The sequence below is a fragment of the Dryas octopetala genome, chromosome 8, assembly GCF_963921425.1.
Source record: "Dryas octopetala chromosome 8, drDryOcto1.1, whole genome shotgun sequence".
Classification (NCBI taxonomy): domain Eukaryota; kingdom Viridiplantae; phylum Streptophyta; class Magnoliopsida; order Rosales; family Rosaceae; genus Dryas; species Dryas octopetala.
Genome location: NC_141373.1, coordinates 11653388 through 11675670, shown reverse-complemented (window position 1 = coordinate 11675670; position 22283 = coordinate 11653388). Strand labels below are relative to the sequence as shown.

Sequence of the window (22283 nt, the reverse complement as noted above, 5' to 3'; positions counted from 1 at the left end):
ACAATTACACACACAAAAAAGATATGTCATTTATATGACTTTTTGCATATTTCTTGTGGAATGTCGATACACTGCTGCAAGAATTCAATGCACACAATGACACAAGTCAAAAAAAGCAAAAGATGGTCATTTACATAACTTTTTTGCATATTATTTGTGGAATGTTGATACACCACAACAAGAATTTTTTTTTTGGTCAAACCACAGCAAGAATTTAATTACATTAAATTTGAAGAATTCCACCAAAACAGATGAAAGATATATATTTTCTTTTTTATTTTAATTTCACACGCCAGTTTGATGCCTGTTATATTTACGTTTTTTTTGGGTATCAGATAAGGGAACCTTCATAAACCATTCGACAAATTCAAAACACTTCGAGAAACAGAAAAATGGTAGACGACAAGGTGAAGGCAGACGCTTTGGAGATACTGGGAATGTTTCAAGTGCTTCCCAGATTGGTTGTCTTCGATCTTGATTACACTCTCTGGCCTTTCTATTGGTACATCATCCTTTTCTCTTTTTTCTACTTCAACCTGTTTGTTTCCCGAGAAATCTCAAGAAAATATATATTTTTTTTTTCTTACCCCCAAAGAAGCGGAAAAATGCTCAAGTGTATGTTCTATTTTGTGTTGGTATATATATAACCCAGATGATCAATGAATACATTTCATTGAATTTTCCCCTAGAATTTGCTTTTATTACCTTATTGTATCTTCTCCGGGAACAAAATGAAAGTTTAGGATTTTGGGGTGTCTTTTAAAATTTGTTTTCTAATCAACATGTTTATATTATATATTTGATATAAATGCAAAACTGGCTTGCAAGGGAACAGTGCCCAAAAGCTCATATAGTAGTAGTCCAAATCATCTCTCTCCCCATTGGTGTGTAATGTAAAAAGGATGCTGAAATGAAAGCTCCAATCATCTGTTACTTCATTGTTCCATTGCTCTTACCTTGTGGCAAAGCCTTTTTAGGGAGTCTAAAGTGAACTGGGACTCTCCAGCTTTTTGTGAGGGCCTTTTGGGTGCTAGATATAACTTTTTGGAGGGAGAAAGAGGGGTGTGGTGTTGGGGAGGTGTGCTGTGATGGCTGTGTTGTGGATAATTTGGATGGAGAGAAATGGTTTTTGATGGGGCTAAGGGGGAGGAGGTGGATAATTTGTGGGAGAAAGTTCGGTTTTGGGCTTCATTATGGGCATCAGTCACCCCAGCTTTCAGGAATTACTCATTTTCTGCTATTATGTCTAACTGGGAGGCTGTTGGTATTAGGGTTTGATTATTGCTGTTTCACAACACTGATGTACTCTGTTTGTTTGTCTTTGTTAATCCCTTAGAGCTTGCTATCTAGTGTTCTTTGTAGGATAGTGGACATCTTGTCCACCATATTGTCCCATGTACTTATTTTCATTAAATGAAAATCTGTTTCTCTCATAAAAATAAAAAATAAAATAAAAAATAAAAAAGGTGTAGTAGTAGCTCAAGATGTTCCATTTTCTCAATATGGGATATTAGAATCATGACAATAATTTTGTTTTTCCCTAGGGATAATGTTATTTTTTACCACTTCTTGTTTATTACATCATTGGAAGTGAACCTTAAATGTGGAATAGATCTTTTCTAATTGAAAGAAAAGTAGAAAAGAAACAAAAATTCTTGTGCTATACAATCATTGATAGTTAGTTACCAATAACATAGACAAATAACAAAGAATGATGTGTAATTTGATGCTATTTATTGTGATTTTCTCTTCCATAATTACTTATAAAATATTAGTGGCTCTGTGCTTTATTGTAGTAACCATAATATTGGTGCCATGCGTATTCTCTATGGGTTAATGAGTTCCCCAGTGCAATGTCTTGTATTATTTTGTGACAATGGATCAACGCCCAAGTTACAATGACTTGTTGGTCTAGTGGCACATACTCCATCAATGACTTGTTGGTCTAGTGGCCCAAGGATGGGGAAGTTCAAGATACTAGTTTCAAGTCTAGAAAACAGAAGAGAGGGATGAGACTTTGGAGGGGGGCGGCTACCCCCATTTTTGTACCCCATACATTTCAATGGACACCAAAAAAGAAAAACAAAAAATCAGTGAATGAGGAATGTGTTTAACATTATAGTACAGCTTAACATGTTCTTGCAAAAAGTTTTCCATAATTGTATGTTCAACCTCAACTTACATCTGTGTTTCTTTTTTCAGTGAATGTCGCTCCAAACGTGAAATGCCATCGTTGTATCCCCATGCTAGAGGCATATTGTATGCATTGAAGGAAAAGGGGATTGATCTTGCCATCGCTTCTAGGTCACCAACTTCAGATATAGCGAAGACATTTCTTGACAAATTAAGCATCAAGTCAATGTTTGTAGCCCAGGTGAGACAGCAGATCACTATTTTCTTTTCTCCCTCTGGATGATATTTTTTTCTAAAATTTCATTTATGTTTATTTTATGGGTTAAATACAAAAATGATTCACAAACTTTACAGTGAATCTCAATTTGGTCTACTAACTATAAAAAGTGTCAATTAGGTCCACGAACTTTCCAAGCTGTATCAAAGCAGTACAAACGTTAACTTTCATCCGAAAATTAACAATTTTTGTCACATGAAAATGTGATGAACGGACTGAAATGCCTCTGAAAATGTGGTCACTTGTTGTGCACATGATCAGTTTTTGTTAAATTTTTCAATGTAAGTTAACATTTATACTGCTTTGGTACAACTTGAAAAGTTTGTGGACCAAATTGACACTGTTTATAGTTAATGGACCAAATTGAGATTTACTGTAAAGTTCGTGGACCATTTTTATATTTAACCCTTATTTTATTCAATTTTGATTAAGAGAGCTGTCCAAAGGCCCAAAGGTGTACTGAACTGTAGTACACTTTAGACAATTTTTTTTTTCTTGAAAAACATTATCTGATTATGTAGGAGATCTTTTCAAGTTGGACACACAAGACAGATCATTTTCAGAGAATTCATTCAAGGACTGGGGTCCCCTATAACTCAATGCTTTTCTTTGATGACGAGAACAGAAACATCCAAGCGGTAAGATTGTCCTTGCCAATTTTGGGTGGCACTTCCGTACCACAAAAAGGCTGGTTCCTCACTAGCCTTTTTCTGATTGTTATTGCTATTGTTGTTAAATTGTTATTGTACGTCTTTTTAATTATTATTATTATTATTATCATCATCTCTCTTTTTGCTTTGACATCCTGAAGTAAATGTGGATGAAATATGTATTGACCCTTTCAGCCCACATAGGCAAGGTGAAAAAGAGGAGTTACCAGTCTCTGTAATGTGCAAATAGTGCCACCTTTTTTTATCCCTATCACTTATTCTCCTTACCAGAAATCTCTGTTTATCTACGTTATGTTTGAGAGAAAGACCGTCTTTTAAAGTGGTATCAAGTCTCCATGCTAAGAAATTTTTATATCCGTACTATTCCTGGTACTGTTGATCGTAGAAAATATCTTAATTGATATGAGACTTTGGAATCTGTCACCCATTTATCAAAATGTTTTGATGGTATTTACAGGTTTCAAAGATGGGCGTTACAAGCATTTTGGTAGATAATGGGGTAAATGTTGGAGCGTTGAGGCAGGGTCTTACAAAATACTCTGAAAATGTGAATACATTGGAGAAGAACAAGCAGAGATGGACAAAGTTCTCCCAAAATTCAAGTTCATCAGAGAAGAATGAGAAGAAATGAATCTTTCGTAGATGTTGAATTATGTAAAACTACTTGAAACAAATTGAAATGGTTTCCTATATTGTCTGGGATTATTGTTGGACAACGACATCCCGATTAATGACTTGTATCAATTACCAAGATATGCCCTAAAGGCTAGAGCCCTCCCCTATAGCATCTGCTTAATGTGTATTGGAATACTTATGATGGTGTAAAGAACTCAGGAGGACGTTCAAGAAACATTATTTTTCAACCAGAAAGAATATGATCTCATCCTAAAGTAGTTTACCTATATATTCTTCTACATATATGCATAAATGCAGACATGTTTGTGCAAATACATGGAGATGATGGTGTATAAACAACTCCAGAGTTGATAAGTTCGGGTTGAGTTTTAACCAGGTTATAATTCTAAGAAGGAATTAGGATATTACGTGGAAGACTGTAACATGAAGAGATAATGAAGCATGAGAGTAAAAGCATAAAGGTGAAAATATGACCTGCTTATGGAGTTATATTTAGGCGTTTATTCAAAAAATTTAATTCATGGTTTTAGGCTTTTAGCTGCCTATGGATGCATCTCTAGAATCAAAAAGGAATTTTTGAGCAGGCGTGGTTATGCTGACCACCCTAAAGTGCTGAGTTGACCACCCTTAGTTCACCACCTACCAATTTAAATTTTTTAAATTCTGCTGAGTTAACCACTCTAATATGACAGAAATATTCCTAATTTCACAAAAAACATCATTTTTACTATCTAAACCCACCGAACCCACCCAAACAAACACACTCACACACATACCCCACCCCTGGCCTACCCGCAGACCCCATCTGAAACACTACAACGCCGCCGCTTCCTCCACTCTCTTCTGCTGCTTTCTCTGTCGCCGGTCCTCCCCTCCACCGCCGATTCCTCCTTTGCTCTTTCTCTCTACAATTTCAGGTTGTTGCTTTCTCCCTCTTACTCTCCCTCACTCACTCTCGGTGTCAGCCATGTTTAGGCTTTTATGGATATAAAATTTTCGGTGTCATCATTGTGTAATGCATTAATATATATATATATATATTTGGCCTACCATTACACATATATTTGATATTTTAGAGAAATTAGAATGAGATTTTGAAAGTGGCTGTCTGCAAATTAGAATCAGATTTCGAATTTCATTCGGTACTGGTATGTCAAAATTTCTTAATTTGATCGGCATCTACCTGTCGAATTATTTCCAAATATTCGACAATATACTTCCGAATAGAATTTGGTGGAAATGTGTTTACAAATTCATTCGACAGTTCAGTTCCGAATTATTTACATTCCTTCGGTAGTTATCCTCCGAAATATCAAATGTTATTCAATGGGTCTCTGTCGAATGAAGATATTGATTTAACTGTTGTTGGTTCCATTCGACGGGCATCTGTCGAAACTTTGATATAAGTGCGATGGGTGTCTGTCGAATGAATCTTAATATTTCAATGGACATTTATCGAATGGATCTGAAATTTTTGGTAGACATCTGCCAAATGACATGAATATAAAATATTTTTACATACACTTTTCTCTTATTCTATATTTCATGATAACTTATATGTTCTGTATTCTAAACATGATTTCAATTTTCGAATGTAGGTATGGATAAGAGAGGGGCATCTAGAGGTAAATCTTCTCAAGGTGAAACTTGTAGAGGTAGATCTTCTAGAGGTGGTGCTGCAAATGAAAATCGAACACATCATACAGCTTCAGAGAGGCGTAGGAAAGCGGCCAAAACTATTTACCAAGAGATGGGGGATGATGTCCAGCCGGAAGAGACTCCGGAAGAGAATGTAATAGAAGATAACAACAATGATTCAGATGGGCCTTTCCCTGGAGGTCTCACTGATATGTCATTGCTTAGGAGTTTCAAAAGTCACATTGCTGCTTCTATTTGGAAAAATGAGGTATTAGAGATTATACATAATGACTTATATAATTTAAAATTTTTAAACTATATAGTTTGCAATATTGTAATTGACTTGTGGCTTGTTTTTGAAAATACGAACGTGAGCCCCTAAGATGCATGTCCAAAACAACAAAGCTGCGTACATATGACTTGTGGAGTAGAAATGATAATAACAATGTGAAAGGGTATGTGAGAAGATCTGGGCTCGAACCACTGGTGTCATGCTTGTACCGTACTGTTGATAAGGTAGTGGTCTCAGCCTTTGTTGAGAGGTGGCAGCTTGAGACTAATACTTTCCATATACCATTCGGTGAGATGACCATCACCCGAGATGATGTGTCAAACATTTTGGGAATTTCGGTTGTGGGTTTATCACTTTCTACAACCCCTCATGATTATATTGCATCAAATTTGTTATTAAGAACATACTTAGGGGTGAATGAGGCAGATGCCACATCGGAGTTAGATGACTATTCTGGTGAGTATGTGCATCTCGAGTGGTTACGGTCGAGGTTTAGCCATGTGTGTGATACAGATGATGATGAGCTAGTGAGGTGTGCTGCTAGAGCCTATTTACTGTTCTTATTGAGATGTACCCTTTTTGCCGATAAGACTGGCACAAGGGTACAAGTCCAGTATCTAAGATTACTTACTAATCTTAACACCGCTAGCCATTATGCATAGGGTGCAGGGGCCTTATCTTTCATGTATCGGTAGTTAGGTGTTGCTTCTAGGTCTAAGGTTAAGCAAATGTGTGGATATATGACCTTGTTGGAGGCATGGGTGTACGAGTATATGCACCATATTGTTAGTCCAGGTTATGACATAAATTACTTAGATAGTAGCTCTCGTGCGCTTCAATGGACTCCGAGGAGAGATACTGGGACAACTTGTGAAAATGTGTAGAAACTGAGACAACGACTTGACGATTTGAAGGCGGATGAGGTATATGTTTATAGTCATAATGAAAAATTAGACTTAATTTTGCATTTGTTGCTCTTGGATGAATTATTTGATACTAACTCTTTTTTTTTTTTTTTTTTTTCGTCAGGTTATATGGGAACCCTACAAATTCAGTAGACAACAACATCCATTACTAGATGTGGCATTCTATACAGGATTGATCAAGTGTTTCGATATTGTGGAGCCGTATTATCCCGAGAGAGTCTTGAGGCAATTTGGACGGGTACAAACGATCCCCCCTGCACCACGTGCTCCTCAGCGTGGTGGACGAGGTGCTTATGCATGCGCAATCGTACAATCCCTTTTATGAGTACTTTGATAGAACGTGAGAGAGGTGGTCAGACCACTTATTGTCTCAAGATAGTCGCAGTGTAGCAGTGAAGGCTCCATCCGACACCGTTGACGGTTACCTCCAGTGGTTCTATTATGTATCTCATCCGTACATCCAAAATCCGGCATTTAGGACTGCATTTGAGCCCCATAGGACCGTGGCACCAGGATTTGGCAGGGTATGGATATATTGGCTTAAATTTTGAAATTGCTATCAAAATTGGTTTATTTAGGCTCAAATTGGCTTATATTTTGGCATGATATATAATTTGTTGCTTATATATGATATTTTTACTTATAGGATTGTGTTGACCGTATGTTGCATATCACTCGCCCTATTGTGGCATTGGGCGAGGATGAGGCCACAAGGCGTCCCTCTCACCTTTATAGAGTGATTGACAGTCTACAACATATCTTGGAGGGCACACACTTGAGCAACACTTTGGCATACCAGCGCCGCTCTTGGCAGTGATCACCTGCTTCCATGTTAATTATTTTTGATATGGCTGTCATTTTATGGACATGAATTATAATTGGTTGGCAGACATGGATTATGGACAAGTTGATTTTGCTTAAATGTAAGAAAATGGTAGGTGTTGATTCAAATTTTAATGGATTTGTCCATGTTGTTCATTAGACCAGGTTCTTTTGTTGGTTTCTGTTCGTGCAGTTATTTAATGAATGCAACAGTAATTTTTAGGTAGCATGTATCAAGCACAAGGGCCAAAGGCTAATGACTAATTATAAGGGTTATTTGTATTAGTTCAAATTTAGGACCTTATGTTTTTTATTTTGGCTAAGATTGGAGCACCTTAATTTAGGACCTTATGTTCTTGTTCTTCCATCCATTTTATTAGTCTATCTACTGTGGCATTAACTGGAAGATCCGAAAGTTTTGTGACCTCCGGTTCCCTATTGTAATCCAGCTTTCTCCAATAAGGATGAAGGGAGTCAAATGGGATAGGCCGGTTACGTCGTCTATATGACAAAATCTCATGTGCACATGGCAACTCGTGTGTCCGACGAATGGTGCAATCACATGGTAAGGCACCTCCAATCCATTCAGCCCTGTACAATATGAAAGAAATGAATAAATTATTGGTACGAACTAAATAAATGTTTAATACGTAGAATTAAGGTTAGTTAGTGAAGGTACCTCTTTATCTCACAACCAATTATATTTAATGCTGTGGCTGATACATAACCTAACAATTCCTTCATCTTCTTATGTTTCCTGATACTATGTTGGATAAAACAACGGATTTTCTCAAATGATGCCTTAATGTGTGTATGCTGCAACTCTATCAATGTATGAATATGTTGCCATGATAACTCAAAACTAAGCTGACTAGTACCAAGTTCCTTCTTTAGCATTGAATGTGCACTTTCAGCCATGTTCGTAACAAGAAATTAGTATATGTGTCTAAGCATATAACAAGTTAATGATAACAAAAATAGACTACCTGTTCGAAGTGGTGTTACCAAGGTGCATACAAGTATTTGTCCATGCAGCCACAAACCTCTCTTATAAGGTATCAACCAACTATCCTTAATGTACTCAATAGCTCCCACGTATGAACAAAAGTTGGTTTTCATGTCTCGCAAACGACTCACATACTCATCCTCGCTCTCTGATCCAACTAAACAATTCCAAGCACCATTAAACTTCTCCCAATGGTCAACCGTACCAAACAACTTCCTGCAATTTTTCAACACATTTTTGCTAATGTGTCATCTACACAATAAATGTCTGGCACTAGGAAACACTTTAGGGATTGCAGACATGAGTGCTAGTTCCCGATCCGTGACAATCACGCTAGGAAGACAATCATCATTCAATAAAGACTGTACTCTACCCAAAGCCCATGTATAATTATCCTCCTTCTCAAAACATATATAAGCGAATGCAATAGAGAATGTCATGCTAGTGGAAGTCACACCCACAATCTCAAAAAGTGGCCAATGATACCTATTAGTCTTATAAGTGCAATCCATTATCAGTACATGCGGAAATGCACGTAATATATCAACACTCTCAGGATGAGTCCAAAATAGGTCAGTCACAACATCACGAGAACTTCTATGTCACTCAACATAATTATGTTCTCTCAGCTTAGTTATCAATACTTGCATCTCTGATCTACCGGCCCTCTCGATGACCCTATGTCTTTGCCTGACATTGTATACTGTTTGGATTATTGATGTATTCTGTGGATTCTTGCTTTTTATGGTCTTCAATATATCTTTCGGTTTCACCAAAGTTTTGGACAAAGCCACTAACAACGAATTCTCTTCTTCAGTTAATCTGTCTGCAAATGAATGCCCTTTAATATACTCTGAAAGTACATGGTTATGCACTCCACATGCAACCTCCAACTCCCATTGATCACCACATCCAGTGTTCACCGCCTTCAACGAGAATGGACATCCACATTTCTTCGAACGGGTGTCCTTAGAGTCATCAGAAACTGGCATGTTTACGACTAGCAGCATCGGATGTTTGGTCGTGTTTGGTCGCCTGAATCTTACTTTGTTGACTTTCTTGACCTATTTGGTTCATATTGACTATTTCTCTCAAGAAAATTTGATCCAAGCTCTCTTACCATGAACCCCGCCTGCATCAGACCTTTTAATGACAATTACCATGTTGTTCTTTTTTCCTTGTGAACGAATCCAACTAATCATTGAATTCTTACTTTGAAACACCTACACATGACAATTATATTATTTACAATTCAAGTTTAGGTATGCATAACTCATAATTCCCGGCCATATAAAAAATGTTTACCCCAATGTTGTGAATTCATTGGTATAGTCAAAATTGCATCTTCTTTCAACTATACTGAGTTCGGTGGAAGCACCCACTTGTTGCTCCCATTTAACAAAAAAAAAAAAATTATTTTGGTCCCAGTATTCGACAGGAAACCACCGAATATATCATATATATTCGGTGAATAAGTACCGAATATACTAACATAGTTCGACAATTAACTACCGAATGAAACAATTAAAAAAACCTATACGTTGGCCATTCGGGAAAAAAAATTAGTTGTGTCCTAGTATTCGACGGGAAACCACCGAATATATCATATATATTCGGTGGATAAGTACTGAATATACCAACATAGTTCGACAATTACTTACCGAATGAAACAATAAAAAAAACTATATGTTTGCCATTCGGTGGCTATTTGCTGAACGGTTGTATAAATTTCGGTGACAAACCACCGAATAGATTGCTATTTTTCGACGGACATCGGCCGAACAACTAGTTAGAAAATTATAATTACATTTATAAACGGTGGATACCTACCGAAATATGTACATTTATTCAGTAACTATCTACCGAAATATAATATACTATATATTTCGGTACTGGTTTACCGAATAAAAACGCGAATTGATTGTTTTGCAGCCGCGAAAAAATTCATTAAAACTTAAAAAAAACCCAAACGTACTTCATTTGATGACTCCAAATTGCCGTTCTGAGTGTCCATTTGTCAAAAGTAGGTGATTTAGATACAATGAGATTGTTTACAGAAACAATCTATGTTTAGGGTTTGGTTGAAGATGGTGGTTGTGGTAGAAGAGAGTGAAGTGTTGTTTGATGATGGTGGTATAAGTGGGTGGAGCCAGCTGGTGGGATTGTTTAAAACAACAATCTATATCTAGGGTGGAAGGTTGAAGATGGTGGTGGTGGAAGGTGGAAGATGAAGGTTGATGATGGTGGTGGTGGAAGGTTGAAGATGGTGGTGAAGATGATGGTGGAGTCAGCTGGTGGTTGAAGATGGTAGGGGGTGTAGGGAGAAAATATGTTCTAAAAATATAAGATGTCCTTTATAGTCAATTTGATATAGGGTATATGTGTCTTTTACTAAATTAAAATTAGAGTGGTCAACTCAGCACTTTAGGGTGGTCGGAATAGCCGCCATTTTTTTGAGCTGCCAAATTTGAACAAATTGGAGAAGGTACATATGTGATTTTCTTTCAATCCCTTTAAAAATGGCCCATTTCAAAGCAAACCCAAAAGAGCTTAGTGGGTAACTACACTTGGGAAATTGGGCTTTTATAATTATTACTACACGGACCAATTGAGCTGGGGAGTTTTGCAAATCCAAAAAGGACATCATCTTTTTTTTTTTTCTTTTTCTCTCTCATAATAAGCTAAAGTGCTAAACAATTAGAAGCTTGCAGGTCAAGTAAGAGTAGGTCTAGTTCTCGTTAAACCAGGAAAGACACTTTCCTAACAATTAGAAGCTTGCAGGTCAAGTAGGAGTAGGTCCAGTATAATTAATCTCTGTGTTCAAGCCTTGTGTTTAGGTGAGCTGTGAAAGTTGTGTACTTCCGTGACAAAAATGTATGTTTTCAGTGAATTTGATGAAGGAGGCATTTGTGGTGACTACTTTGGTGACGAATTTGGTTTGCCTTTGCCTCAGAATTGCAAGGCAAGAACCAAAGCCATGAGCAGCAAGAAGAATAAGAATGTGGAACCACAACGCCGTGCACTGTCTTTTGCACCTGCCTTTGATGGATTGAACTGCTTTGAAGCTCTAGTTTCCAACAAACTTGCTTAGCTAATTTTTGCTTGTTATAATTACTTCTTTCCTAGTTGATAGAGAAATAGTCAATTAATTCATGGTATTAATTGTGAGTACATTATATAACTTTTTTGTTTGGTTGGATGATGAATATCGAATGTAGAGGAATTAATTTTTTTTAAAAATTTCATAGCTTTCAATTCCAAAATCATTGATCTCATGTTTTGTCCTTGTCGAATATAAACGATCAACGAATACCAATTCACTGGCGCATGAAAATAATACAACATTTTAACTTATCAATCTACAAGTGAGTGATCCCTCGAGCAGCAAAATAAACCATAGTAACAAGGACTGTTACTTTAATTTCCAAGAGATCCATAGACAACATTTTAGTAATGCAAAAATTCACTAAATATGGTAAAGAATAGCTTTCTAAACTTGTGATCATATCACCACCGCATGAAGAAAGTCATTATAAAAATAACATAAAATATAGCTCATAGACTAAAGAATAATAAACGTTACCAATCTATCAATTTATGCTGTTTCACGTGTGCCAGCTTTAATGGGTTGTTGATTGGAATTTGGACATCTGACTAGTCAAGGTTTTGTGCATGATGAAGTGCCTTGGACTTGTCTTAGCAGGGGGTATAGTATTGTATTATTGTTCAGCAAGATGAAATTGAAGAAAGCAGCAACAAAGAAATAAAATGGAGTTATATAATTATGTGCTTTCCTTCGGCAGATCGAAGATATGAAACTTTGGAAGAGAATAATGTAAATTAAACTCTGGTTTTTAATTGGTTTCTTCTAGTCAGTAAAATATAACACAAAACATGAGACTTAAGGAATCTGTTTCAGAGTTTAATTTTGTTAAACTCGATCTCATGATTCATGTTAAGCTTTAATGCTTACTATGAAAGTTATTGCACAAGGCATTGGCTTCAGTTTGTTTTAAATACTGTTTAACATGCATTTTCATTTCTCCCAAGTTTAATTTGGTCTCCCTTACTGGTTACTGTCACCAAGTCTGTTGCTTGGGTTTGATGAGCTCTCTGTTTCCATCTATTCGTTGCCGTAGCTCTCTAAATGTGAACAGAGTAACTTGTCAAATTAATGAAGCTAGTAAAGAATGTATACCAATGAAAATAGGTGACTATAAATAATAATTATATGAAGATATATACCAATAAATATTAAAAATAACAATCCAACAATACCACACTAACAGTAGTGCTCACAAGCACAATATAATAAAAGTACATGAATGAACCACACAACCCCTCATAAAGAAACACTTTTTATGATTACAAATATAGAAACATACGCTACTCGATCTATGGGTACTGCAGGCACATCACCTAGTAGTGATAAATGGCAACTGCATGTTGATATATATCTTTACAATGTATAAGAATCAAGGAAGGGTAGTTTTGTGAGGTGGGGTGTGTGAATTAGGGAGGGAAGGGATCGTGGGCAATGTGGTCTTAGGTAGCTCAGGGAGATGGGGCAGAGGTGGTAAATTTGGGACATGAGGTACTGCTGGCAATTCAGGCTTTGGCAATGGTGGCAACTCAGGCTTTGCTAAAGTTGGGAAATTAGGAAGTGGTAGAAATTCGGGCTTTGGAAGCTCATGAAAGGTTGGGACATGGGGTATTTCAGTCAACTTCAGTCCTTTAGGTTTTGGTGAAGTTGGGACATGGGGTACTTTTGGCAATTCGGGCTTAGGCAATGTTGGCAGCTCAGGCTTTGGGAATGTTGGCAGCTCAGGCTTGGGCAATGGTGGCAGCTCAGGCTTTGGGAATGTTGGCAGCTCAGGCTTTGGGAATGTTGGCAGCTCAGGCTTCGGCAAAGTTGGGAAACTGGAAAGTGGTGGCAGCTCAGGCTTTGGCAAGGGAGTTTCCATGAGATGGCGAGCCCCGGCAACCATTGTTTTGCTGCTCATAAACGAGAAACTAAAAAGCAAAAGTGGAAAGACAGGCTGGGAGGTGAAGATAAGCCATGTTTGGAGCTAATATTTCTTGCAAAGGTTATGAGTTGTGGTTTTGGTTAGGCATCAAAACAAGCATTTATAGAGAGAGGAATGATCTGTAAGAGACGTGGAAAACATCTAGCTACTCTCAAAGGTTGGGGTCAAAGCTGTTGGTGTTGTTAGTTCAACTCCTCAACTCCTTGCATGTACTTCATTTCATTACTTTCCACCAATATCTTGACAACTATATATGGGCTTTCCAAATAAATTTTAAAATATTGTATCTTGATTTTTTAATCTTGTTTTGTATAATGCAAGTAGGAGAGGGTCTTCCATGGGGCATGCCCCAGTGGGGCACCTCTCACATGAGGTGGGACCCACATAATACTGGGGCATGCCCCATTGAAGATTTATCCTGCAAGTAGCAAGATAGGACCCGTCAGAGGAATAACGTACATGATACAATAGTTTTATTTGAATTGATTAAGTCTAATTAACAATAAACAAATGAAAAAAAAATTTATTCACATATTGTAGTGATGTGTTTTTTTTTTATTTTTTATAATAAAGACAAAAAGTGAAAGGAAGAGAGAGAAAGAGTGAGAGAAGAGAGTCAATGAGAAAGGGAGATGGCCATGTTTCATGCCTGTTATAATGAGAAAGGGGGAGATGGCCATGTTTCATGCCTGTTATATTTACGTTTTTTTGGGTATAAGATAAGGGAACCTTCATAAACCATTCGACAAATTCAAAACACTTTGAGAAACAGAAAAATGGGAGACGACAAGGTGAAGGCAGACGCTCTGGAGATACTGGGAATGTTTCAAGTGCTTCCCAGATTGGTTGTCTTCGATCTTGATTACACTCTCTGGCCTTTCTATTGGTACATCATCCTTTTCTCTTTTTTCCGCTTCAACCTGTTTGTTTCCCGAGAAATCTCAAGAAAAGTTTGGTTTTGTTTTTTTTTTTACCCCAAAAGAAGCGGAAAAATGCTCAATTCTATGTTCTATTTTGTGTTGGTACATATATAACCCAGATGATGAATGAATACATTTCATTGAATTTTCCCCTAGAATTTGCTTTTATTACCTTATTGTATCTTCTCCGGGAACAAAATGAAAGTTTAGGATTTTGAGTGTCTTTTAAAATTTGTTTTCTAATCAACATGTTTATATTATATATTTTGATATAATTGCAAAACTGGCTTGCAAGGGAACAGTGCCCAAGAGCTCATATAGTAGTAGTCCAAATCATCTCTCTCCCCATTGGTGTGTAATGTAAAAAGGATGCTGAAATGAAAGCTCCAATCATCTGTTACTTCATTGTCCCATTGCTCTTACCTTGTGGCAAAGCCTTTTTAGGGAGTCTAAAGTGAACTGGGACTCTCCAGCTTTTTGTGAGGGCCTTTTGGGTGCTAGATAAAACTTTTTGGAGGGAGAAAGAGGGGTGTGGTGTTGGGGAGGTGTGCTGTGATGGCTGTGTTGTGGATAATTTGGAGGGAGAGAAATGGTTTTTGATGGGGCTAAGGGGGAGGAGGTGGATAATTTGTGGGAGAAAGTTCGGTTTTGGGCTTCATTATGGGCATCAGTCACCCCAGCTTTCAGGAATTACTCATTTTCTGCTATTATGTCTAACTGGGAGGCTGTTGGTATTAGGGTTTGATTATTGCTGTTTCACAACACTGATGTACTCTGTTTGTTTGTCTTTTTTAATCCAGTGTTCTTTGTAGGATAGTGGACATCTTGTCCACCAAATTGTCCTATGTACTTCCTTATTTTCATTAAATGAAAATCTGTTTCTCTCATTAAAAAAAAAAGGTGTAGTAGTAGCTCAAGATGTTCCATTTTCTCAATATGGGATATTGGAATCATGACAATAATTTTGTTTTTCCCTAGGGATAATGTTATTTTTTACCACTTCTTGTTTATTACATCATTGGAAGTGAACCTTAAATGTGGAATAGATCTTTTCTAATTGAAAGAAAAGTAGAAAAGAAACAAAACTTCTTGTGCTATACAATCATTGGTAGTTAGTTACCAATAACATAGACAAATAACAAAGAATGATGTGTAATTTGATGCTATTTATTGTGATTTTCTCTTCCATAATTACTTATAAAATATTAGTGGCTCTGTGCTTTATTGTAGTAACCATAATATTGGTGCCATGCGTATTCTCTATGGGTTAATGAGTTCCCCAGTGCAATGTCTTGTATTATTTTGTGACAATGGATCAACGCCCAAGTTACAATGACTTGTTGGTCTAGTGGCACATACTCCATCAATGACTTGTTGGTCTAGTGGCCTAAGGATGGGGAAGTTCAAGATACTAGTTTCAAGTCTAGAAAACAGAAGGGAGAGATGAGACTTTGGAGGGGGGCGGCTACCCCCATTTTTGTACCCCATACATTTCAATGGACACCAAAAAAGAAAAACAAAAAATCAGTGAATGAGGAATGTGTTTAACATTATAGTACAGCTTAACATGTTCTTGCAAAAAGTTTTCCATAATTGTATGTTCAACCTCAACTTACATCTGTGTTTCTTTTTTCAGTGACTGTCGCTCCAAACGTGAAATGCCATCGTTGTATCCCCATGCTAGAGGCATATTGTATGCATTGAAGGAAAAGGGGATTGATCTTGCCATCGCTTCTAGGTCACCAACTTCAGATATAGCGAAGACATTTCTTGACAAATTAAGCATCAAGTCAATGTTTGTAGCCCAGGTGGGACAGCAGAACACTATTTTCTTTTCTCCCTCTGGATGATATTTTTTTCTAAAATTTCATTTATTTTTATTTTATTCAATTTTGATTAAGAGAGCTGTCCAAAGGCCCAAAGGTGTACTGAACTGTAGTACACTTTAGACAATTTTTTTTTTCTTGAAAAAAATTATCTGATTATGCAGGAGATCTTTTCAAGTTCGACACACAAGACAGATCATTTTCAGAGAATTCATTCAAGGACTGGGGTCCCCTATAACTCAATGCTTTTCTTTGATGACGAGAACAGAAACATCCAAGCGGTAAGATTGTCCTTGCCATTTTTGGGTGGCACTTCCGTACCACAAAAACGGCTGGTTCCTCACTAGCCTTTTTCTGATTGTTATTTGCTATTGTTGTCAAAATTGTTATTGTAAATCTTTTTAATTATTATTATTATCATCATCTTTTTAGTTATTATCATCATCTCTCTTTTTGCTTTGACATCCTGAAGTGAATGTGGATGAAATATGTATTGACCAAAGTGATTGTTATTGCTATGTGCATTCAAGAGAAGTGATTAGGGATAGTTCTGACAATACAAACAAGGTGACTTTTTTCAGCCCACATAGGCAAGCTGAAAAAGAGGAGTTACCAGTCTCTTGTGTTGTGCAAATAGTGCCACCTTTTTTTTTATCCCTATCACTTATTCTCCTTACCAGAAATCTCTGTTTATCTACGTTATGTTTGAGAGAAAGACTGTCCTTTAGAGTGGTATCAAGTCTCCATGCTAAGAAATTTTTATATCCGTACTATTCCTGGTTCTGTTGATCGTAGAAAATATCTTAATTGATATGAGACTTTGGAATCTGTCACCCATTTATCAAAATGTTTTGATGGTATTTACAGGTTTCAAAGATGGGCGTTACAAGCATTTTGGTAGATGATGGGGTAAATGTTGGAGCGTTGAGGCAGGGTCTTACAAAATACTCTGAAAATGTGAATACCTTGGAGAAGAACAAGCAGAGATGGACAGAGTTCTCCCAATATTCAAGTTCATCAGAGAAGAATGAGAAGAAATGAATCTTTCGTAGATGTTGAATTATGTAAAACTACTTGAAACAAATTGAATTGGTTTCCTATATTGTTTGGGATTATTGTTGGATAACCGCATCCCGATTAATGACTTGTATCAATAACCAAGATATGCCCTAAAGGCTAGAGCCATCCCCTGTAGCATCTGCTTAATGTGTATTGGAATACTTATGATGGTGTAAAGAACTCAGGAGGACGTTCAACATTATTTTTCAACCAAAAAGAATATGATCTCATCCTAAAGTAGTTTACCTATTTATTCTTTTACATATATGCATAAATGCAGACATGTTTGTGCAAATACATGGAGATGATGGTGTATAAACAACTCCAGAGTTGATAAGTTCGGGTTGAGTTTTAACCAGGTTATAATTCTAAGAAGGAATTAGGATATTACGTGGAAGACTGTAACATGAAGAGATAATGAAGCATGAGAGTAAAAGCATAAAGGTGAAAATATGACCTGCTTATGGAGTTATATTTAGGCGTTTATTCAAAAAATTTAATTCATGGTTTTAGGCTTTTAGCTGCCTATGGATGCATCTCTAGAATCAAAAAGGAAATTTTTGAGCTGCCAAATTTGAACAAATTGGAGAAGGTACATATGTGATTTTCTTTCAACCCCTTTAAAAATGGCCCATTTCAAAGCAAACCCAAAAGAGCTTAGTGGGTAACTACACTTAGGAAATTGGGCTTTTATAATTATTACCACACGGACCAATTGAGCTGGGGAGTTTTGCAAATCCAAAAAGGACATCATCTTTTTTCTTTTTCTTTTTCTTTTTCTCTCATAATACGCTAAAGTGCTAAACAATTAGAAGCTTGCAGGTCAAGTAAGAGTAGGTCTAGTTCTCGTTAAACTAGGAAAGACACTTTCCTAACAATTAGAAGCTTGCAGGTCAAGTAAAAGTAGGTCCAGTATAATTAATCTCTGTGTTCAAGCCTTGTGTTTATGTGAGCTGTGAAAGTTGTGTTCTTCCGTGACAAAAATGTCTGTTTTCAGTGAATTTGATGAAGGAGGCATTTGTGGTGACTACTTTGGTGACGAATTTGGTTTGCCTTTGCCTCAGAATTGCAAGGCAAGAACCAAAGCCATGAGCAGCAAGAAGAATAAGAATGTGGAACCACAACGCCGTGCACTGTCTTTTGCACCTGCCTTTGATGGATTGAACAGCTTTGAAGCTCTAGTTTCCAACAAACTTGCTTAGCTAATTTTTGCTTGTTATAATTACTTCTTTCCTAGTTGATAGAGAAATAGTCAATTAATTCATGGTATTAATTGTGAGTACATTATATAACTTTTTTGTTTGGTTGGATGATGAATATCGAATGTAGAGGAATTTAATTTTTTTTAAAAATTTCATAGCTTTCAATTCCAAAATCATTAATCTCATGTTTTGTCCTTGTCAAATATAAACGATCAACAAATACCAATTCACTGGCGCATGAAAATAATACAAAATTTTAGCTTATCAATCTACAAGTGAGTGATCCCTCGAGCAGCAAAATAAACCATAGTAACAAGGACTATTACTTTAATTTCCAAGATCCATAGACAACATTTTAGTAATGCAAAAATTCACTAAATATGGTAAAGAATAGCTTTCTAAACTCGTGATCATATCAGCACCGCATGAAGAAAGTCATTTTAAAAATAACATGAAATATAGTTCATAGACTAAAGAATAATAAACGTTACCAATCTATCAATTTATGCTGTTTCATGTGTGCTAGCTGTAATGGGTTGTTGATTGGAATTTGGACATCTGACTAGTCAAGGTTTTGTGCATGATGAAGTGCCTTGGACTTGTCTTAGCAGGGGGTATAGTATTGTATTATTGTTCAGCAAGATGAAATTGAAGAAAGCAGCAACAAAGAAATAAAATGGAGTTATATAATTATGTGTTTTCCTTCGGCAGATTGAAGATATGAAACTTTGGAAGAGAATAATGTAAATTAAACTCTGGTTTTTAATTGGGTTCTTCTAGTCAGTAAAATATAACACAAAACATGAGTCATAAGGAATCTGTTTCAGAGTTTAATTTTGTTAAACTCGATCTCATGATTCATGTTAAGCTTTAATGCTTACTATGAAAGTTATTGCACAAGGCATTGGCTTCAGTTTGTTTTAAATACTGTTTAACATGCATTTTCATTTCTCCCAAGTTTAATTTGGTCTCCCTTACTGGTTACTGTCACCAAGTCTGTTGCTTGGGTTTGATGAGCTCTCTGTTTCCATCTATTCGTTGCCGTAGCTCTCTAAATGTGAACAGAGTAACTTATCTTGTCAAATTAATGAAGCTAGTAAAGAATGTATACCAATGAAAATAGGTGACTATAAATAATAATTATATGAAGATATATACCAATAAATATTAAAAATAACAATCCAACAATACCACACTAACAGTAGTGCTCACAAGCACAATATAATAAAAGTACATGAATGAACCACACAACCCCTCATAAAGAAACACTTTTTATGATTACAAATATAGAAACATACGCTACTCGATCTATGGGTACTGCAGGCACATCACCTAGTAGTGATAAATGGCAACTGCATGTTGATATATATCTTTACAATGTATAAGAATCAAGGAAGGGTAGTTTTGTGAGGTGGGGTGTGTGAATTAGGGAGGGATGGGATGGTGGGCAATGTGGTCGTAGGTAGCTCAGGGAGATGGGGCAGAGGTGGCAATTCGGGCTTTGGGAATGTTGGCAGCTCAGGCTTTGGGAATGTTGGCAGCTCAGGCTTTGGGATTGTTGGCAGCTCAGGCTTAGGCAATGTTGGCAGCTCAGGCTTTGGGATTGTTGGCAGCTCAGGCTTTGGGATTGTTGGCAGCTCAGGCTTTGGGATTGTTGGCAGCTCAGGCTTAGGCAATGTTGGCAGCTCAGGCTTTGGGATTGTTGGCAGCTCAGGCTTAGGCAATGTTGGCAGCTCAGGCTTTGGGATTGTTGGCAGCTCAGGCTTGGGGAATGGTGGCAGCTCAGGCTTTGGGAATGTTGGCAGCTCAGGCTTTGGGATTGTTGGCAGCTCAGGCTTAGGCAATGTTGGCAGCTCAGGCTTTGGGATTGTTGGCAGCTCAGGCTTAGGCAATGTTGGCAGCTCAGGCTTTGGGAATGTTGGCAGCTCAGGCTTTGGGAATGTTGGCAGCTCAGGCTTTGGCAAGGGAGTCTCCATGAGATGGCGAGCCCCGGCAACCATTGTTTTGCTGCTCATAAACGAGAAACTAAAAAGCAAAAGTGGAAAGACAAAGGCTGGGAGGGGAAGATGAGCCATGTTTGGAGCTAATATTTCTTGCAAAGGTTATGACTTGTGGTTTTGGTTGGGCATCAAAACAAGCATTTATAGAGAGAGGAATGATCTGTAAGAGACGTGGAAAACATCTAGCTACTCTCAAAGGTTGGGGTACGTCAAAGCTGTTGGTGTTGTTAGTTCAACTCCTCAACTGCATGCATGTACTTTATTTCATTACTTTCCACCAATATCTTGACAACTATATATGGGCTTCCCAAATAAATTTTTAAAATATTGTATCTTGATTTTTTAATCTTGTTTTGTATAATGCAAGCAGCAAGATAGGACCCTCAGTGGAATAACGTACAGAATTGGTTAGGTCTAATTAACAATAATCAAATGAGGAAAAAACTTACATAACTTTATATTGTAGTGATGTAACATTCCTTGAAGAGAGAGATAAAGACAAAAGATGAGAGGAAGAGAGAGAGAAAGAGAAAGAGAGTGAAAGAAGAGAGAGAGAGCCAATGAGAGAGGGAGAGATGGCCATGTAGTATCACACGAGGAATTGGTAAATTATTCTTACCAAATGAATGATTCATAGTAATTTGTATAACATAGTCTCTTTTCTTAGAGTTTTAAAACACTACCTCTAAAATAATTAGTGCTTCTACAAAAATTTGAACTCTAGTTTTGTATCCTCTAACCTTCAAATTAAATAACATATATATTTTCGATCTTGACCAAAAAACATTTATATTGCACAAGTAATATTGCAATTTTTTCATTGCTTTTTAACCTCTATAGAAAATATTAAAAACTCTTTTGCATAGGGTTGTAGATTGGCTCGATAAAGTTTGAGTTCAACTCGTGTTTCGTGCTATTTTTTTCTCGTTCGAAATCAATTCGTAAAAGATGCGAGATGAGGTCAAACAAATTATTAAGCTCATTGAAAAATAAGCTGAGTTTGAGCTTTGCTATGCTTGGCTCGTTAAGCTTGTGAGCTATACTAGTATGCTTTAATGAGACAACTTGAATTTGGTTCAGGCTTGGCTTGTTGATTAAAATTAACTAATTTTTAATCTTATAATTCAAATATTAAAAAAAAAAGTATATGTAATGGAAAATTAATTCCAAAACGTTGTTACAAATTACAATTATTCAAACTATTTAAGCACATATTTTTTTTATTTATTATTTTGTTTCAAAATTGAAGGCTTTCAGTGACAAAATCATTTAATTAGCTTCTTATTTTGTATTTGTCAGTGCCGGATATTGGTGATATATATCACAAACGTGCAAATTGCAAGGCTGGGACAACCTTAAAGGAAACAAAGAATTACACAAGAAACCACTTTAAATAAATATATTTTTCATTGGCTATAATAGACAATTTGGTTTCACCCGAAAGTAAGTTAATACTACGCAAAATAAGTGGAAAACAAAAACAGTGGCTTCACCAGTTAATACTACGCAAAATAAGGTAAACCAAATATCACCTGACCATGATTGCTAATTAAGTAGTGAAAAAATTAACTAACACAGCAATTGCAACATCACTAATCAAATAAAAGTAAATATATGTAGATATATCGATTACGTCCAAAGTGGCAGTGGGCAACACATAGCATCATCCTCCTCTTGGTACTGATCATAAGAAGACTGCGGCAAGCATGCATATGAGGAGTACTGCTGATCATCTTGTGTTGTGAAAGATGGTTGCATCGCGCCATAGTAATCAAATTGATTAATATGAGCATTGTTATTTTCAATACCAAATTGAGGTCCCATTTGTTCGGTTACCCCAAATCCAAT

General features: G+C 36.7%; 4 protein-coding genes and 1 pseudogene across 5 annotated transcripts; 2 read left to right on the top strand and 3 right to left on the bottom strand.

The window, feature by feature from the left end:
* Positions 1-318: 318 nt before the first annotated feature.
* On the top strand, positions 319-17359 carry LOC147277230 (uncharacterized). Of its 2 annotated transcripts, XM_086255147.1 has the most exons (5): positions 319-502; positions 2203-2374; positions 2932-3048; positions 3539-3718; positions 17194-17359. In XM_086255147.1, exons 1-4 carry the CDS (start codon positions 393-395, stop codon positions 3710-3712), a joined length of 573 nt encoding a protein of 190 aa, XP_086111273.1. In that variant the 5' UTR covers positions 319-392; the 3' UTR covers positions 3713-3718; positions 17194-17359. The 2 variants fall into 2 exon arrangements, with proteins under 2 accessions (XP_086111273.1, XP_086111272.1); XM_086255146.1 differs by lacking the exon at positions 17194-17359 and having other exon boundaries at positions 3539-4071.
* On the bottom strand, positions 7731-9393 carry LOC147277233 (uncharacterized). The gene is made up of 5 exons (XM_086255610.1): positions 9046-9393; positions 8702-8895; positions 8439-8617; positions 8075-8219; positions 7731-7986 (listed from the first exon to the last, which is right to left on the bottom strand). Exons 1-5 carry the CDS (start codon positions 9391-9393, stop codon positions 7731-7733), a joined length of 1122 nt encoding a protein of 373 aa, XP_086111736.1.
* Positions 12675-13462, bottom strand: LOC147277232 (uncharacterized; annotated as a pseudogene).
* Positions 14037-17359, top strand: LOC147277231 (uncharacterized). The gene is made up of 4 exons (XM_086255148.1): positions 14037-14314; positions 15985-16156; positions 16339-16455; positions 17042-17359. The coding sequence occupies exons 1-4, from the start codon at positions 14205-14207 to the stop codon at positions 17213-17215; spliced, it is 573 nt and encodes a 190-aa protein (XP_086111274.1). The 5' UTR covers positions 14037-14204; the 3' UTR covers positions 17216-17359.
* A 2241-nt stretch (positions 17360-19600) lies between these two features.
* Positions 19601-20531, bottom strand: LOC147277229 (uncharacterized). Its single transcript, XM_086255112.1, has one exon. It carries the CDS (start codon positions 20508-20510, stop codon positions 19824-19826), a length of 687 nt encoding a protein of 228 aa, XP_086111238.1. The 5' UTR covers positions 20511-20531; the 3' UTR covers positions 19601-19823.
* Positions 20532-22283: the final 1752 nt, after the last annotated feature.

Excerpts from the sequence above, each read along its gene's own strand:
- LOC147277229 (XM_086255112.1), bottom strand. The coding sequence starts at position 20,510 with ATGGCTCATCTTCCCCTCCCAGCCTTTGTCTTTCCACTTTTGCTTTTT.
- LOC147277231 (XM_086255148.1), top strand. The coding sequence starts at position 14,205 with ATGGGAGACGACAAGGTGAAGGCAGACGCTCTGGAGATACTGGGAATG. Across the intron at positions 14,315-15,984 it reads ACTCTCTGGCCTTTCTATTG|TGACTGTCGCTCCAAACGTG; the intron begins GTACATCATCCT and ends TTCTTTTTTCAG. Across the intron at positions 16,456-17,041 it reads AGAACAGAAACATCCAAGCG|GTTTCAAAGATGGGCGTTAC; the intron begins GTAAGATTGTCC and ends TGGTATTTACAG.
- LOC147277233 (XM_086255610.1), bottom strand. The coding sequence starts at position 9,393 with ATGCCAGTTTCTGATGACTCTAAGGACACCCGTTCGAAGAAATGTGGA. Across the intron at positions 8,896-9,045 it reads CCGGTAGATCAGAGATGCAA|ACTAATAGGTATCATTGGCC; the intron begins GTATTGATAACT and ends TGCACTTATAAG. Across the intron at positions 8,220-8,438 it reads GTTGATACCTTATAAGAGAG|AGTTGCAGCATACACACATT; the intron begins GTTTGTGGCTGC and ends ATACATTGATAG.
- LOC147277230 (XM_086255147.1), top strand. The coding sequence starts at position 393 with ATGGTAGACGACAAGGTGAAGGCAGACGCTTTGGAGATACTGGGAATG. Across the intron at positions 2,375-2,931 it reads AGTCAATGTTTGTAGCCCAG|GAGATCTTTTCAAGTTGGAC; the intron begins GTGAGACAGCAG and ends CTGATTATGTAG. Across the intron at positions 3,049-3,538 it reads AGAACAGAAACATCCAAGCG|GTTTCAAAGATGGGCGTTAC; the intron begins GTAAGATTGTCC and ends TGGTATTTACAG.